General features: G+C 39.8%; 1 protein-coding gene across 1 annotated transcript; it reads right to left on the bottom strand.

The window, feature by feature from the left end:
* Nucleotides 1–9,921: 9,921 nt before the first annotated feature.
* On the bottom strand, nucleotides 9,922–10,851 carry LOC149222180 (uncharacterized). The gene has a single exon (XM_089387525.1). It carries the CDS (start codon nucleotides 10,849–10,851, stop codon nucleotides 9,922–9,924), a length of 930 nt encoding a protein of 309 aa, XP_089243651.1.
* Nucleotides 10,852–18,317: the final 7,466 nt, after the last annotated feature.

Here is an 18,317-nt window from a genome sequence, read left to right as displayed (position 1 = left end):
TCAATAAAACTTACCGTCATAAGCTTAGGAGAATACCCTTAAAAAATCAAAAAAGCCTAAGTTTTATGATAAAGTAGGATTATTCCTTAGGAAATATCACATTGCAAAAGGATCATGGATACCTCCTTGCAATCCGAATTCTAAGACTGCGAGATCGCGATATGGGACAACGAACGTATATCGCATCGCATCCATCAAAGACCACTTACATTGAGAAAAACTTAAAACTGCCAATATGCGATGGCGCATATCGCAAATCGCATTTAGCAGAAAATAGATTAACGACAATTGTCATACATCACGTTCTTGTGATATTGCGATATTGCGATTATGCGATATTGCGAGAAAAGCGGCAATGCGATAGAACGATTATGCGACAATGCGATATTGTGAGTTTGCGATATAGTGAGCAAGCGATGTCGTGATTCTGCGATATTGTGAAGCAAATCGCAAAATCTCTTCATCGCAGATATTTCAGACTTGTGGTTCAAAAAAGTACTTTCCATAAACCGACACCTGGTTATGCTCTTTAATGCAAATTAATGAATTAGTTGCCAGTTATTAATGGAATATGGTTTCGTGCTTATCGAAAAGTCATTTCACGTAAGGTGGTGTATTTTATATGTCTTTGGCATTTAAAGCTTTCTCGTAACCTTTTCCATATCATTATTCTCACTTCATTTGTAAATTGCAGGAACGAAGTACAGAGAATGATACAAAGCAGTACACAAGATACTATGGGAAAGAAAGGCAAAGCCCCGAGCTCTGAAGAGAAAGAAATGACGCCCTTGTATACAGACACTGCCTATAATAGAGACGTTGGTATTGCTACCTGTGAAGGCATGTACAATCTACTTGAGGAAGAGAATCCCAGAGTAATGGAGGTTGAGGCTACTGCAGGCTCACATAGTTCCTCTGGGGCGTCCATCACAGAACTGGTTTGTTCATTCTTATGCCGAATAGCGGCGAGGCCCAAAATTCTTCCATATACAGACATGGTCAAATGGATACTGGACAATGATGATATTAGAAACAGACAGTTTAAGACTCAAGGTCAAGAGCTTTCAGAATCATTATTTTCACAAATTTTGAGCTTTATACCCGCTAAAATAAAAAGCGCAAAAGGTAAAAAATGCATCAAGGAAGCCCAGATCAAGAAACGGAGGCAGTTTTCAATGCGCGATTAGCGCCTAGCTAACCGTGCATCGCTGAGCAAAACTTCTCGAAAAGGAAAGCTTCTAATTGCTTAGTCACCTGTAAGCCCAAAAATTTGTAAGAAAGCAACGGTAGAGTTAAAAAGTAAAACTTGAATCCTAAACCAGTGGTATTTGTTAGAAATATCTTCAAAAGGGTATCTACCAAAGGAACAACAACTACAGACAGACTGGAGACAGAAGGCTCAAGAAAAGACAGAATCAATCCAAAGGTTAACCAAGTTGAATTGGGACTATTACTGGGCATACTTGGTAAAGCCACATAACCAGTGGATGACTCTCAAGTGTATCATCAATTCTACCAAAAATATGGCACCAGGTCTTGCCGATTCTGTTTTCGTAGCACAACTAAAATCGGAAGTCGGCTAGCCGACTCTTCTCAAACAAATGCTGCACGCGTGCGACTTCAGGGAGCAGATTCAGAAATAGTTAGTAATTTTAATTTTAGATTCAGTTTTAGTTTTAATTTAGTTTTATTTTTGCCCAAAGTGAGGACGATCATTTAAACTGCATCCTACATTTTTGTAATAAGTTATTTTTAGATTTAGTTATTAGTATTTAAACTCTTCTCATGCATTTAGAGAAGGGTCCTGAAATTTGTCAAAAACTTATCCCCAGAACATGCACTTTTGTACCCTTTGAGGAGGTTTTGATGAATGAAAGGAACATGATTTATTGATATCTACATTTAATATCTGCTACTGAAGTTGCACTTCTGTACTCTTAGTGGATGTTGGATTAAGAAGAGATAAATCATTATCACTTGAAGCTCATGAGTAGGACTAGTTATAAATGATACTTCTATCTCTTAGCTATTTCTGCCTTTGTGTTAAAGTGATATTCATGTTCAGTTGTTTATATATTGATGTGTGAATGCTTGAGTTATCATTTGGCACTTTTGTACGGTGATAGCTATTTATTTGTGCTTAATGTATGAATAGCTTATTATGCGATATGTTTCTCACAATTATTTCGTCTAAATTTTTATACGAGGTGGTTCATCTTTATTGAATTCTTTTCTCATAACAGTTGAATGATCTTTATTACCAATTGTTATTTGAAATCATTTTAGATCCCATAACAGAAGGATTACACCCCGGGTTAGTGTAGACTTAGATATTTTTGCTTATTAGAATACAATTTGCATGTTATTAGATTAGAGTTAGAATTAGAGCATCTCATTTAGGAACTTTTAGAAAGAGAAATATCAATCCTTCACACACACACACACACATAAATTGGGAAACTGGTCCCATATCCCCAGTCGGACCCACTATACCAAACGAAAAAGGAGCTGCTAACTAAGGTCCGGATCGGGTGGGTATCCCCCTTGTTGTAGACCCTATTTTGGGGGCTTCAACATATTTTGCGCTAGAAGGAGGGCCTGAACTATGAATGGCAACCAATTCTAAATATAAATACCATTCTGAGATTAAATTGCCCTCACCGTCTCCCTCGACTTCTCCATTGCATCTAGAATCTTTAAATCCAGAGCCAGAAGTCACTGGAGCAACAGCCGTTGCTACAAACCCTGAAATTTCAGAAAAATCTACTATTGAACCTCCAAAAGTTGAATCTTTGATTCACAAACTTCAACGATTCTCTATATCTCCTCAGAAATCTGATAAATCTCAAGGCAGTGTGACTTCGCAATATAACCCTGCTCATCCTCTTACCAGATTAAAAAGTGAAAAGTTTGGTGTTCAGCCAACCGAGTTACCTCTACCTACAAGAAAGAGAGCAAGGAAGTCTCCTAAGGGATCCGATAGCGAGACTCTTTCATCATCATCCATCTCAACCTCTTCACTGCGAAGTCAACCATCCACTCCTCCACTTCAGATCATTGTCCATCAGTCCACTGCAACTCCCACAACTCCTTCTCAATCATATGGAGTCGTAATATCCTCATCTTCTCAACTGCAGGGATCATCTTCTACACTTTCCTCTGTTAGTAGTTCAGCGATGGCCCAATCTCCATGGAATAACCCAGGGGCAGTCTTAATGCTTGCGCCCTTGAGTCAGTTACTGGCCCATCCTGAAAAATGGCTGCCTAAGTTTAATCCTGAGGCAGGCATGCTAGCGGAAGAACATATAAATAACTTTATGCTATCCATAAATATTAATGGAGTAACCAATGAAGATGATGTTGTTCGACTTTTTCCTTATACTCTGTAAGGAACAGCCGGATCACGGTATTTATCATTACCGTCTGGATCTATTACTAGTTGGGAAATTTTACAAAAACAATTCCTGACCAAGTTCGATGATGACAGGTCTACGGCGACACTTATCAACGACCTGTCTAACCTTAGGGCCGAGTCAAAAGAACCTATCAAAGATTTCAATTTACGTTTCAATAAAATCTTAAATAAAATCCCTGCTGCCTCCCAGCCTAGCAAAGAAGTGCGAAGTGAATGATACATCACTGCTTTACCATCAAACATAGCAATCTTTGTTGATAGGGCTAACAAAACAACTTTAGTTGAAAATATGAAAGAAGCAATAGCAGTAGAGAAATGTATTATGGCCCTAGAAAATAAAAACGTGATAGAAAAACGAAAATCCAAGAAGGTTACTTTCAAAGAAGATCCCAAGAAAAAACAATCGAAAGATCCATTCGATTTAGAAGGATTGCAAAAAGTTTTGAAGACCATGTCTAACGAGATGGTCGACATTAAGAAACAAGTGGCAGAAACTTCTTCTAAAAAGCCATACAGACCTTTTAAAAGAAACCCTTCGACGGATTCCAAACCCCCTAACGCTATTACAAGTGCTGAATCCGAAGAAGGAGAAGAGGAAATCGCTACTGAAGAACATACCGATGAAGAAGAAGTTGTAGAGTTACAACGTATGTGGGATTTCATCCTCCCAGATGAAGAAGATCAAGAGGCATTCCCGGTTAGTACTCGCAGTAGAAATCAACTTGATCCTCCTCAACCTACACCTAATCCAAAGAGCGCAAGCTCAATGACTAAGGATAAAGTCGCAGTCAAGAAAACATCACCTAAAGTGACTCAAACTAGCCCAAACAGATCCTTCAACTCCATCTAAAATGCTAATCATTTCAGATGAAATGGAGTATAATATCATAGAAGACATGAAAAAGACTAGGGCCAATATCACTTTTTACGAATTGAGCAAATTAAAACACCAGCAAAAGGTACTTTTGAAAGAATTACATGTTGTATCGGTTGCACCTTTACCGACCGCTGTAATCTCTCAAGCTTCCCATGACATAGGAAGACCTCCAACTAATGCGATGAATAAAATTGATCCAAACGATATCGCCTTAATTGGAGGAAGATTGAGATCTCATACTCCCCCATTTCTTCTTACTTATGAAATTTTCAATAAAAATTTGCATAATTGCTTAGTGGATTCTGGAGCTTCATCAAATATCTTACCAAAGTCAATATGTGAAAAATTGAACGTTCAACCCCAAAAATCCGCTGTGTGCATAGTTCACACTAGATCGATCGCAAGTCGAAGTGATTGGTTAATTAAATCAGGTTACCATAAGGCTGTCATCCAACCCAAATGTATGTCCAGTAATTGACATTTTAGTTGCTGATATTCCAGAATTTTATGGCTTAATTCTTAGCAGAGATTGGTCAGAAAAACTTCACGGATATTTTGCAATTGACTGGTCGCACATATGGCTCCCTTAAAATGGTAAACCAAATCAAATAAAAGTTGAGCGAGAAAGACATAAGAAATACATAGTAACAAAACTAGAGGGAGAAAATGAACCAGTAGCATATAGTTCTAACATCATTGGCAACTACTCAGTAGATTCTTTCCTAGGAAATTTTAATGCTCATACTTCACCTTACTTAGAACATTTTGTTTTATCTCAAGTAGAAAATTTCTCTCAAATAGATAGTTCTAGATGTATTAATTTTATAGATAGTCCTGTAAATAAATCTTTATTATGGAGATTATTTTTTGACGGTTCTAAGTCTAACGAAGGAGAAGGAGAAGGATGTGTGTTAATAAGCCCAGAGGGAGATAAAACTATGCTAACTTGCAGACTCGAATTTGATTACACCAACAATACTGCAGAATACGAAGCTTTAGTACAAGGGTTATACAAAGCAATCAGATTAGACGTCAAATACCTTCAAGTTTTTGGAGATTTTGAAATTGTAATCAGACAAGTACGTAATACTATACATTGTTTATCAGGTCATTTAAAACATTACCAATCTTTAGTTCAAGATCTGACTGAACACTTTATAGCATTTAATATTTAATCAATTCCCAGACTCTAGAATGCTAGTGCAGATCTCTTAGCTAACGTAGCTTCTAAGCTCATCCCTTCAGAAGATTCTAGCCCTGATCGATTTTCAATTGAATTAATTTTTAGACTATCTATTCCTGATAACATTACCAATTGGAGGATTTTCAATGACGATCCTGATATCGTGAGTTTCCTCACATCTGAAGGATCCTATACCAATCAAATAATTGACGAAGACCAACATGATCAACAATTGCAACAAGATAGCATTAAAAATGCCATACCTAAGGCAGTAGTCAAGTTAGAAGATCTTTTTTTTTTAAACACGGTCGGATACTTTTATATTATAAAAAAACTGCTAAAAGCGAGTGCTGTTACATATGATGAAGGGAGAAAAAGAGAGGAAGTCCAAAATGGGTGCGCAGACCCTGACTTCTTGAGATTAAACTTGAAGAGGATAAATTGAAATAAGTAACGGCTATATTGCCTGACAAAAAGACCAGCGAGTAGGCAAAATTTACTGGACATTTGGCTGATTACCAGAACTGATTGACCGAGTCTTCAACCTGAGGTTCCTTTTTGAGGCTTGCTTTGGATGATGCCTCAGCTTGCATGCTCTGGGTGATGTTCTTAATGTGGGATATAGCCTCCTCCATGTGCTTACATTTCTCTTTGAGGCTCTCTATCTCGGCTCTCTGCTTTTCCAATTTTTTCCTCTTGGATCGACTATCTGCCTGGAAGTCATCTTTGAGTTCATTAAAGTGCTTAATGAACCTAGCAATCATGAAACAGTGTTGTTTGCAGAGTGTGCAAGTGTTGTTTCCTAGCACACGATCCAGTGGATTCTCCGGATGATCTCGACCTTCCTGGGCCTCGTTCTGCATTCTGTTTTCTGAAGGCTCTGACATGGCTAGGAAGACAACCTTAAAGAAGAGAAGAGTCAGCGGTAAGAGAGCCTGTAAAAAACAAAAGATATACCTGTGTGCTTTCGAAGGAGAGCGCACTTCGATACTGCTTTGGGGGCTGCCTCGCTTGTTGCAGAGCCTCAGGATCCGAATGTATGACGAAGAGTGCTTGGGAGAGCAGGGTTGCTTACTACTTCGATTATTGAGGACTTCTGAGGGCAGGGAGCCGGGCACTGCTTCTCTGCTCTGCTTCTGAGAGGGCGAAAAAGTTATGAGATGGTCGAGGAGAGGAGGGGGAGTATATATCATCAAGGAGGGCTGAGCGTGCTGGGGGTGCGAGATATTTCCATGGATTTGGGCAGACTCCGGGTCATTCATGGGATCCTTTGTGCAGTCGATGAGGATTGAGAGGGGACTTTTGCCAGGTTTCCGAGGGAGGGAGTCACGTGAAGCATGGGGTGATCGGATCTTTGGAGCAGGCCAGGATGCATAATGGAGGCGAGATATTACACAGTTCACGATGGGACGGATTGGGAGTGGCTTATCAGTATTGCGGGAGAGAAAGTCGAGAGGAGCTTGACTACTGATATGACTTGTTCTTAGAGATATTCTGATGTTGCTGTTCAGAGGGGATGTCTGACAGCTGATTCTGCTATGGGATTGCTTTGATATATATGCGCTCATTTTCTCTGATCTGTCCAACCTGTCTACTGACTGCCTTGGAGGCGAAACAATCCGCTTCAGTGTTATTTTCTCTTAATACATGCTTGAACATTGTTTCTTCCATATTCTTGAGATTGTCCTGAATCCTAAGCTTTATAGTGTTAAGGACTGCTTTATTAAACTCCGTTCCCGAAACCAAGGCAGCGATGACAATGGCCGAGTCCCCCAGAATGATTGCGTTCCTGATTCCCAATCTATTCAGAATAGAGGTGCCGAGAAGAAGGCTGTACGCTTCAGCCACGTTGTTGGAGACTTTCCCCAGACCCCATTCATAGCTTAGGATAGTTTTCCCATTATGATTTTTAATGATGCCCCCTGCTCCAGCTTTTCCTGGGTTATTTTTGGATGCGCCATCGAAATGGAGTGTAGGGCACTTCTGATCTTGAATCCACTTATTAACCTCTTCCTTGGATCCTCTGAATTTCCAGTGCGTCCTTTTCTTGTGGGCTTTTTCTTGGGGATATTGATTTTTGCTGTGTCTGAGACTGAATTTATTGTACCAGTCCATCTCTCTTTGATGCTAGCTTGATTGATCTGGAAGGGCTATGGAGTTTGTGCTTATAGTTTCAGAGATGGTGGCAGTTGTTTTAGCAAGGATACTGGCCATATTGGGCTTTTTGTTATTGAAGACATAGTTATTCCTGGCTAGCCAAATATGCCAGAATAGAGTGGCTGGAATACATTTCCACATTCTACTGATGTTGTGTTTGCCTTTCCTGGGAAAAGGATAACATTTCCCCCAATTTTTCTGGAGAGAGGTGATCTGATCAAAACTTTCACTAATTTCTATGGGGCTTGTCACCTGCTTTCAGCAGCTCTGAGCGAAGGGGCATAGTAAGAAAATGTGCTGTATGTTTTCCTCCTCTGCACGACAGAAGCAGCACATTGAAGGACCCAAAATTCCTCTTTTCCTTAGGTTCTCAGCAGTTAGAATCTTGCCTTTCAGGAGGGTCCAATTGAAATGTTTAATCTTTGGGAGACACTTTGTTTTCCAGGCAGTTGAGTAGATGTTCCAGTTTGCTGAAAGGGTTGTGGCCTGCAATGTTTTGTATCCCTCTTTTACCGTGAATTTCCCTCCATTGGAGTCCCAAATATACCTATCTTCAATCCCAATATTGAAAGGCACAAAGCCAGAGAGGGAGGACTTGAGATTGGACCAAAGATCTCTGAGTTCAATGGGGGTTTGGAGATCCTTCCAATCATGCCATTTGTTTTGGTTCCATATTGATATGTCGAACAAGGTGATTAAATTTCTTTCTTCCATCCATATCTGCAGAGGTCTGAAGGCTTGTAGAAGGTTTCACGGCTTGGAGCCCATAATTCTATCTGACCAAATATTGGTGTCCTTACCATTTCCAGGGAGTTTGGATGTGTTTTCTCGGAATTGGGGGAGCACTTTTTTAATGAGTTTCCATACCGGTGTGCAGGGTCTGTCAACTATTGATTCAGTAAGAAGATTAGAGTTCATGTTTCTGAGATACTTCCTTTTTATGACCTCCACCCACCACGAACCTTTGCCAGAGAGAATTCTCCAGATCAATTTAAAACCCAAAGCCCGATTGGAGAGACTTGGGATTTTAATGGAAAGGCCTCCCTTTTCATATGGAATGGTTACCTGATCCCATTTGACAAGACTAAATTTTTTGGACTCCTGCTTTCCTCCCTGCCATAGGAAACTTCGCATGATGAGTTCCATATGTTTATGAATGCTGGCCGGGGCCATGATGACCGCATATTGATAGATTGGAAGTGCTGAGAGAATGGACTTGATGAGGGTCGTTCTGCCTGCCAAATTGAGCCAAGACACTCCCCAACTCTGAAGGAGGCCTCTCATCTTTTCTATGTGTTTGATCTAGATCTCCGCCTTGACTGTTTCTTTAGCAAGAGGCAGAACTATATAGGAAAAGAAGCTCCAGTTTCTTTGAACTGGAATGTCCAGTATCAAAGATATTCTTTGCTGTATTTGGAGGGGGACATTCCAAGTATATATCTTGCATTTTCTATTGTTCAACTTCCCTCCTGAAACTGCTAAAAAGACATCCAAGACTTTCTTGAATCTTTTTGCTATTAAGCTGGAGGCTCCCCCAATGAGAAGTGTGTCATCCGCGAAGAGCGAGTGGTTGATCTCTTTGATCCCTCTTTCAATACATATTCCAATGATCTCTTTTTGTCTGCGAAGATATTCTAGATGAATACTCAAAGTCTCAGCCATTATGATGTATAAGAATGGGGAGAGAGGGCATCCTTGTCTCAGCCCCCTGGAGCTTCTGAAGTATTTGCTGGGGCGACCATTAATCAGGGGAGCTGTCCAAGGATTGGAGATGCACCCATTGATAATGCTTATGAAGTTTTCTGAGATCCCAAATTTTTTGAGTGCTTCTGTTAGGAATGAGTGGGCAACTCTATCAAAAGCATTTGCCATGTCGAGTTTGATTATCATCCCTCGTTCTCCTCTGTTTAGGCTGCTGTGGATAGCTTCCTGGATCAATATGACATTGTCGGTTATTTGCCTGCTAGGAACAAAGCCTCCCTGGTTTTCCGAAATTAAGAGAGGGAGGAGTTTTTTTAGCCTATTGGCTAGGATTTTTGTTACAATCTTGTAAGAGACATTACATAAGGATATGGGGCGGAACCTGTCAAACGAGAGTGGATTCACTTCCTTAGGGATCAGGGCTATGTGGGAAGACTTGGTGTTTTCTCCCATCTTGTGGTTTTTGAAAACGTTCTTTACCATCCGCACAAAGTCTTTTTTAATTGTTTCCCAATGATTTCGATAGAAGGCAACCGTGAACCCATCCGGACCCGGGGCCTTGTCCTGCTGCATACTGAAGGTTGCTGCTCAAATTTCCTCTTCTGTAATGTCCTGGTCCAATTCTTTGTTTTGGGTGTCTGATATTTTTCTCTCAACTGCACTAAGAAATTCAGAGCTGTCCGTTTGCTGAGGAGCAGCGGAAAGAAGGGATTTAAAGTGATTGAATGCTGCTTCTTTAATTTCTTCTTGATCGATGATCTCTTTTCCTTCAGCCTCTATTTTCTCTATCTGATTTCCTGCTCTCCTGAGTTTGATATTGTTGTGGAAATAGGATGTGTTTTTGTCTCCGGCTTTCAGCCAAAGGCACCAGGATTTATGTCTTTGGTCCTCTTCCTCTACTCTATTTTGTCGGTAGAGTTCCCTATACATTTCTTTTTCCTGCTCTAAGTCTTCACTGGTGTTTTGTAAGTTCTCTTTATCTTCATGCCACTGCTCCAACTTCGTGAGTAGATCTGATTTTTTTTTGTTTTCCAAGATCGCTGCTTCCTTTGCCCACTGTTTGATGACTGCTCTTAGGTGTTTTAATTTCGTTTCCCAGAGAAAGTAGGGCGATCCGATTACCTCCTTGGCCCACTGATTTTGAATGAGGGTGCGAAAATCTTCTTGAAGATCCCAAGTTTTATTATATTTGAAGGGGAGTGGCCCCAAGTTTCTGCCTTTGTCCAGATTTAGAAGCACAGGCTTGTGATCTGAGGCCGATGCATGAATTAATTGACTCTTAATGGACTGGAAACTTGCTGCGATTCCTTCCTGTAGCAAAAATCTATCCAATCTCTCTTTGATATTATGGTGGCCAGATCTTTTATTACTCCATGTGTATTTCCCGTTGAATGGAGGAATGTCAATCAGATTGTGGGACTGTATTATAGCTTCTAGCATGTCTCTTGAGGGGTTTGCATGGTAGTTTCCTCCTAACTTTTCATCCACATTTCTTATTAAATTCATGTCTCCTCCCATTATTATATTCCTGTTTTGCATTGATTGAAGATCTGAGGCTATGGTGTCCCAACAACGTCCTTTGTCCCTATAGTGGTTTGGGGCATATATATTATAGATATAGTAGATTTCCTGAGTTCCTTTGTTTTTCAAGTCTGTTCTGACCCACCAGTTGCAAAATTGGGAATTGATGATTTCCCATTTATTCTTATTCCATATTGTTCCTATTCCTCCTGAAGCACCTTCTGACATGATTGATACACCTGTGAAGATTTTGGAATTTTGGAGTTGTTTTTGGAAGTCCTGTTCAGTAATTTTGGTCTCCTGGATTAGGAGAAGGTCTGGCTGCTCCTGCTTTAATAAATCCCAGATTGCTTTTAGTTTTAAGGGGGAGCCCATCCCTCTACAATTCCAAGAGACCAAAATCATTATTTACCGTTTGTTGGGTGAGGTCCGCTCTTCTCCTTTAATTTTTCTCCACTCCCTTTTAGCTTGCCTAAGTATGAATCCATTGGTTGCTGCGCTCCCGTTGCCATCTCTTTTGCCATTGTTTCATCTCTGAGCTCTTTATTTGACTTTTTGCCAGGTTTTCTCGGAGGGTCTGTGGGTTGACTGGATTCTTTCGATTTGTTTCTTGTAAGGATTCTCTCAATGGTATGGGGGGGGGGGAAGGGGGAGGTATCATGCGGGGGGAAGAGGGAGCTGTGCGGGGGGAAGAGGGAGGGGAGGAGGGTTCTTCGACGGACAAGGATTCGAAGGGGTTGGAGGATGAAGGAAAAGCTGAGCTGGAGGGAGGAGGAGGAGGAGAGGGGTGGGATTCTGGAGGGGATTTGGAGTTGGGTCCTTGGTTGGGGGAAGGTTTTTTCCTTTTTACTGGTTCCCATGAGCCCTCAGGATTTTCCTCATTATCAGTTGATTCATCATTTTTTTTAGACTTGCTACATCTATTTGCAAAATGACCATACTCGTGACATACCTTGCATTTGAAGGGAAGCTGCTCGTAGTCCAACTGCTGGATGTGCGTCCATGGATCCATCTTGATCTTGATGGCTTTCGGCAAACCTTTCCCTAGATCTACTTCCACGCAGATCCTCGCGCACGCATGCATGTTCTCCCTTGGTTCAGATCTATCAATGTATTTACCTACTTCATTTCCTATTGCCTTTACTAATTCATCTCCCCAGTAATGAAGCGGCAAGTGGGGAAGCCGTACCCATACTGGAACTGCATTTGGAATGTCCATTTCCGGGTCAAAGTCCGGAGTCCATCTATTCAGGTAAAGTCCCCTTGAATCCATGAAGCAAGGGCCATTTCTGAAGATGAGGTTCTTATCTTCTTTCGATTCGAAAAGGAATGTATAATATCCACGTCCGCAGAAACTGATGGCGATCTTCCCTTGTATCATCGCACTCCAGTTGCGCTCTACCCATTTCTGAACTGATCTCGGAGAGGGCCAGAGGCCAGTGAACTGGCCTACTAAACCTCTTTCCGCGAGAGTTATTGCAGACTTCCTTGGAAGGGAAGGAGGAAGATTAACCTCAGGGATTTCATCTAGTTTTTTGATGAACTTGGTCACAGAGGGGCGCGGTCTGGCATCTGTTGTTTCAGAGAAAAGGGAAGTGAATATTTCCTCTTGATTCTCAGCGCCTGGAGGGGGGGAGGGGGGCGAGCCCAGCCATTAGAGGCCCGCAAGGGGCAGCGGGAGAAGGTCAGCGCAGGGGAGAATCGAAAGCTGGGCCCCCACGGCAGGGACCAGCGAAACATGCAAGGTCGGGAAGGGATCGAGGAGGGCAGAGGCCCAGCCAGGCAGGGCCTGGGGGCAGAGGCAGGCGCGCGGGAACAGTTTCAAATCGCCAGAGCGCCCGAGAGGGAGTGACAATTGCCGATCCTGATCTAGAAGATCTTTATGATTTGAAAGATTGGTTTAAAAGATCTGCCAATTCAAAACTCCAAATTTCAACTTTGAATTATGAATTAGTAAATCTAGGAATTGATACCAAACCACAGAATATCAATCTAGGCCTTGGTCTAGCTCCTGAAGAAAAATTAGCGTATATTCATCTCTTGAGACAACACAAAAGTGTCTTTGCTTGGAATTACGATGAACTCAAAATGTACGACACATACATCATCCAACATACTATTCCAATGATCGAAAATGAAAAACTTGTCCAACAAAAGTTGAGAAAGATCCATCCCAATCTAGAAAACTAGATCAAATCTGAACTTAATAAGTTATTGAAAGCCAAAATAATTTTTCCCGTTCGACATTCCAAATAGGTTTCCAATATGGTCCCTGTTAGAAAGAAAAATAGAGATATTAGAATCTGCATTGACTTTCGAAATCTTAACAAAGCTTGCCAAAAGGACAATTTCCCTTTGCCTCCCATGGAACAAATACTGCAGGCAGTCACGGGCTCAGAATTGATGTCATTCTTGGATGGATTCTAAGGATACAATCAAGTGTTGGTACATCCCGATGACCAATTAAAAACCACATTCAGAACTAAATGGGGCACATACGCATATCAAAGATGCCATTTGGTTTGATTAACGTGGGTGCCACATTTCAGAGAGCTATGGACATCGCATTCAAGGGGTTAGTTAATAAATCAGTGGTAATCTATTTGGATGATATAACTGTATATTCCAAGAAATGAAACAATCATCTCAGAGATTTAAAATAAATCTTTCAATGTTGTTTAAGGTATGGAATTTCACTTAACCCGAAAAAATCCTTTTTCGCATTAAGTGAAGGAAAACTTCTCGGATTCATAGTGTCAAAATCTGGAATTCACATTGATCTTGACAGAATCAAGGAAATTTCCGTAGTACCCCTACTTCACAACAAGAAAGCTATGCAATCTTTTCTTGGCCAGATTAACTTTGTAAAGAGATTTGTTCCAGATTTTTCAAGAATTGTGTCTCCTTTACAAGCAATGATTAAAAAGAACTCAAACTTTAAATGGGGCCAAGATGAACATGAGGCATTCAATCTAATCAAACAAGCAATTATTAATGCTCCATCTTTAGCAACTCCAAATTTTTCCGATCCTTTTGTTTTGTATACATTTGCCTCTGATAAATCATATGCTGCGATACTCACTCAAGAAAATCAAGAAAAGGCAGAAGCCCCAATTTATTTTTTCAGTTCCAATTTACAAGGGGCTGAGTTGAATTATTCAGATGTGGAGAAACAAGCTTATGCTGTTTTCAAAGCAATTAAATATTTCAGACCTTTTTTACTCAAAACACATACTAAAATCTTAGTACCATTTCCGGCGGTAAGACATCTTCTAGTACAGAAAGATGTGGGTGAGAAAAGAGCCAATTGGGTTACTGCCTTACAGGAATATGACGTAGAAATCAAATCAACAAGTATTGTAAAAGGTCAAGGCTTTTACAAAATGCTGGCGGGAGCATCACTGATGTCCGAAATTCCATCTGCAGAGATACAAATGTATGAGGTAAGCCTAAATGATGTTGAGTCATTATATGCTGATATTCTTTATTATCTAAAGAATGGATATGCCCCTTCAAACCTCGATCATACTAAGAAAAGAGCTCTAAGGTTAAAATCCAAACAATATCAGCTCATGGATGATGTTCTTTTTAGAATAAATTATGATTCTATTCTCCTTATATGTCTTGAGAAATCTGAAGCTGAAAAAGTCTTGCATGAACTCCACGATGGGCTAGCAGGCGGACACTATGCTGGAGACGCTACTGCTCATAAAATCTTACGCACAGGCTATTACTGGCTCACATTATTCAAAGACTCACATAACTACGTGAGGAAATGTCAAGTCTGTCAAACCGCTGCTGGGAGACAAAAGAAACCATCATTGCCGCTGCAACCAGTTAACATTGATCAGCCTTTCGATCAGTGGGGATTGGACATAATAGGTGAGATCGTTCCTCACTCTTCTAAACAACATAGATATATCCTTACAACAACAGATTACTTTACTAAATGGGTAGAAGCAGTTCCACTCAAGGCGGCTAATGCTGAAAATATCATCGAGTTCATAGATCAGTTCATAATCACCAGGTTTGGGTTGCCTTCTGCTTTAATGTTTGATAATGCATCATATTTTTCTGGTAATGCAATGATTGAATTTGCAATCAAAAGGGGTTTCAAGCTTAAATACTTTGCCAATTATTACCCACAGGGGAACAGATTAGCTGAATCTAAAATTAAGAACTTAATCAGGATTATTAAGCGAACCATTGACCAAAATCATAAAAAATTGGCATAAGGCTTTAATATATGCTTTATGGGCAGATCGGATAACTCAGAAAGCCTCCATCGGCACTTCCCCCTTCAATTTAGTTTATGGGAAAGAAGTGGTTCTTCCAACTCATTTGGCAATTCCCTCTTTAGCCTTAGTTCAATATATCGATGAAGCACCAACTTCTTCCTTACAACTAAGGCAGCTGGAAATAATTAAGTTAGAAGAACAACGAGAACAGGCCAAGATAACTCACGCTCATCATCAAGCCTTAGTAAAAGCCTATTTTGATTCCAACATGATATCCAGAAAAGATTTTCAGATGGGAGATCTAGTTTTAAAATGGGACAAGGCTCATGAGGAAAAAGGGAAACATACAAAATTTCAAAGAATGTGGCTTGGCCCTTTTCAAATCATAGAAGTCATAGGTCTGTCTACTTTTATGTCACAGGATTTAACGGGAAAAAGAGATTCTTTACCTGTTAACGGATAGATCCTCAAAAAATATTTTCCATAGGAGATGATTCTTCTATTTTGTAGAGTAGTTGTTTTAGTTTCATAATAAAATCGGTTGTAAATGGTTACATTAGAGATTCACAAAAAAGACACAAATTTCTTTTAGATTTTGTTTTTTCACTTGTATAAATAGAATTCTTTTAGAAAATTGATCATTATTATTGAGAGATATAGTTAAAGACTCTAGGCCTAGAAATGATACTAGTTTCAACTGTATAAACTTTGACAAAAACGACTTTTAGTAAGAAATTGTTGTATACGAGTCCAATGAAAGGTATCGATAATAAAACGAAGATTCTCTATAGAAAAGCTCTTTCCAAAAACTCTATTATTGTCGTCCAGAGCCATCTTAAGGAAACAATGATTTCCTCCCCACTTAGGAAACTTCAATGTTCAGGGAATGATCCAATGATACACTTTAACTTAAAGAGTAAGAGGTCTCATCACGAGCCAACTTATCATGATCATAGATGTTATAGCTTGCTGACTTTGCCAATACTGCATACCACAATAGGGAAATGACTCAAGATTGTTGCAATCAAAAGACAAGGGGTCTCATCATGAGCTAGCTTGTTCAGCGAAGTTATAAATCAGTGAATGACCATGTCATAAATTGGCTACCAAACCAAGACATTTTTCTTTAAGGGTAAGAAAAAGAAAATGAAAGCAATAAGTGTGGATATGGATTTCTCTTTGAAAATTGTAAATTTCTCTAAGTGGGATACATGATCATTGCTGGGTAACAGGTAACCCTGTTGAGGCTATAAACGCTTGCTAGCAGCAGAGGCTCTACCTACGACAAATGAGCATATTAAAAACTGATTTACAGAGAAGGCTTTATTTTTATCTATATAAACCAAGTAATGACTGATGTAGATACAAGGACTAGCTTGAGGGAGTAAATAATCAAAGTTGAAAATAGAAGAAACAAAATATCATTGATAGGTAAAAGCATAATGTACTTTGTCTTTCTATAATAAAGCTTAATTTTCTGGAAAATTTTCTGTTTTGGAAGTTTAGAAAATTCAAAATAAAAGCAGAGATAACTGGATCTTCCAAGTGAATCGCCAATTGTTGTGTCCAGCAACAACCCCCCTTCTTATTTAGTGTTATTACTAATACTAAATAAGTGGGGACCCTTAGTCAAAAATCAATTAGTGCTTATATTTCATTTTTCAATAAAACTTACCGTCATAAGCTTAGGAGAATACCCTTAAAAAATAAAAAAAGCCTAAGTTTTATGATAAAGTAGGATTATTCCTTAGGAAATATCACATCGCAAAAGGATCATGGATACCTCCTTCCAAGTTGAATTTTAAGACTGCGAGATCGCGATATGGGACAACGGACATATATCGCATCGCATCCATTAAACACCACTTACATTGAGAAAAACTTTAAATTTCCGATATGCGATGGCGCATATCGCAAATCGCATTTCGCAAAAAATAGATTAACGACAATTGTCATACGTCACGTTCCTGTGATATTGCGATAGAGCAATTATGCGATATTGTGAGAAAAGCGGCAATGCGATAGAACGATTATGCAACAATGCGATATTGTGAGTTTGCGATATAGCGAGCAAGCGATGTCGTGATTTTGCGATATTGCGATCTACGATATTGCGAAGCAAATCGCAAAATCGATTCATCGCAGATCTTTCAGACTTGTGGTTCAAAAAAGTACTTTCCATAAACCAACACCTGGTTATGTGCTTTAATGCTAATTAATGAATTAGTTGCCAGTTATTAATGGAATATGGTTTCGTGCTTATCGAAAAGTCATTTCACGTAATGTGGTGTATTTTATATGTCTTCGGCATTTAAAGCTTTCCCGTCACCTTTTCCATATCATTATTCTCACTTCATTTGTAAATTTCAGGAACAAAGTACAAAGAACGATACAAAGCAGTACGCAGGATACTATGGGAAAGAAAGGCAAAGCCCCGAGCTCTGAAGAGAAAGAAATGACGCCCTTGTATAGAGACACTGCCTATAACAGAGACGCTGGTATTGCTACCTGGGAAGGCATGTACAATCTACTTGAGGAAGAGAATCCCAGAGTAATGGAGGTCGAGGCTACTACAGGCTCACATAGTTCCTCTAAGGTGTCCATCACAGAACTGGCTTGTTCATTCTTACACCGAATAGTGGCGAGGCCCAAAATTATTCCATATACAGACATGGTCAAATGGATACTGGACAGTGCCGATATCAGAAATAGATAGTTTAAGACTCAAGGTAAAGAGCTTACGGAATCATTATTTTCACAAATTTTGAGCTTTATACCCGCTAAAAGAAAAATCACAAAAGGTAAAAAATGCATCAAGGAAGCCCGGATTAAGAAACGAAGGCAGTTTTCGATGCGCGATTAGCGCCTAGCGCTAACCGCACATCACTAAGCAAAACTGCTCGAAAAGGAAAGCTTCTAATTGCTTAGTCACCTGTAAGCCCAAAAATTTGTAAGAAAGCAACGATAGAGTTAAAAAGTAAAACTTGAATCCTAAACCAGTGGTATTTGTCAGAAATATCTTCAAAAGGGTATCTACCAAAGGCACAACAACTATAGACAGACTGGAGATAGAAGGCTCAAGAAAAGATAGAATCAATCCAAAGGTTAACCAAGTTGAATTGGGACTATTACTGGGCATACTTGGTAAAGCCACACAACCAGTGGATGACTCTCAAGTGTATCATCAATTCTGCCGAAAAGATGGCGCCAGGTCTTGCCGATTTT

The sequence above is a fragment of the Pinus tabuliformis genome, chromosome Q (genome assembly GCF_031772625.1).
Source record: "Pinus tabuliformis cultivar Carrire ecotype Pingquan chromosome Q, CPIR1, whole genome shotgun sequence".
NCBI classification, from domain to species: domain Eukaryota; kingdom Viridiplantae; phylum Streptophyta; class Pinopsida; order Pinales; family Pinaceae; genus Pinus; species Pinus tabuliformis.
The sequence above is the reverse complement of the archived record's forward strand: the minus strand, read 5'-3'. Positions and strand labels throughout refer to the sequence as shown.

Bases quoted from the DNA above. Each gene is read 5' to 3' on its own strand.
- LOC149222180 (XM_089387525.1), bottom strand. From the start codon at position 10,851: ATGGGAGGAGACATGAATTTAATAAGAAATGTGGATGAAAAGTTAGGA.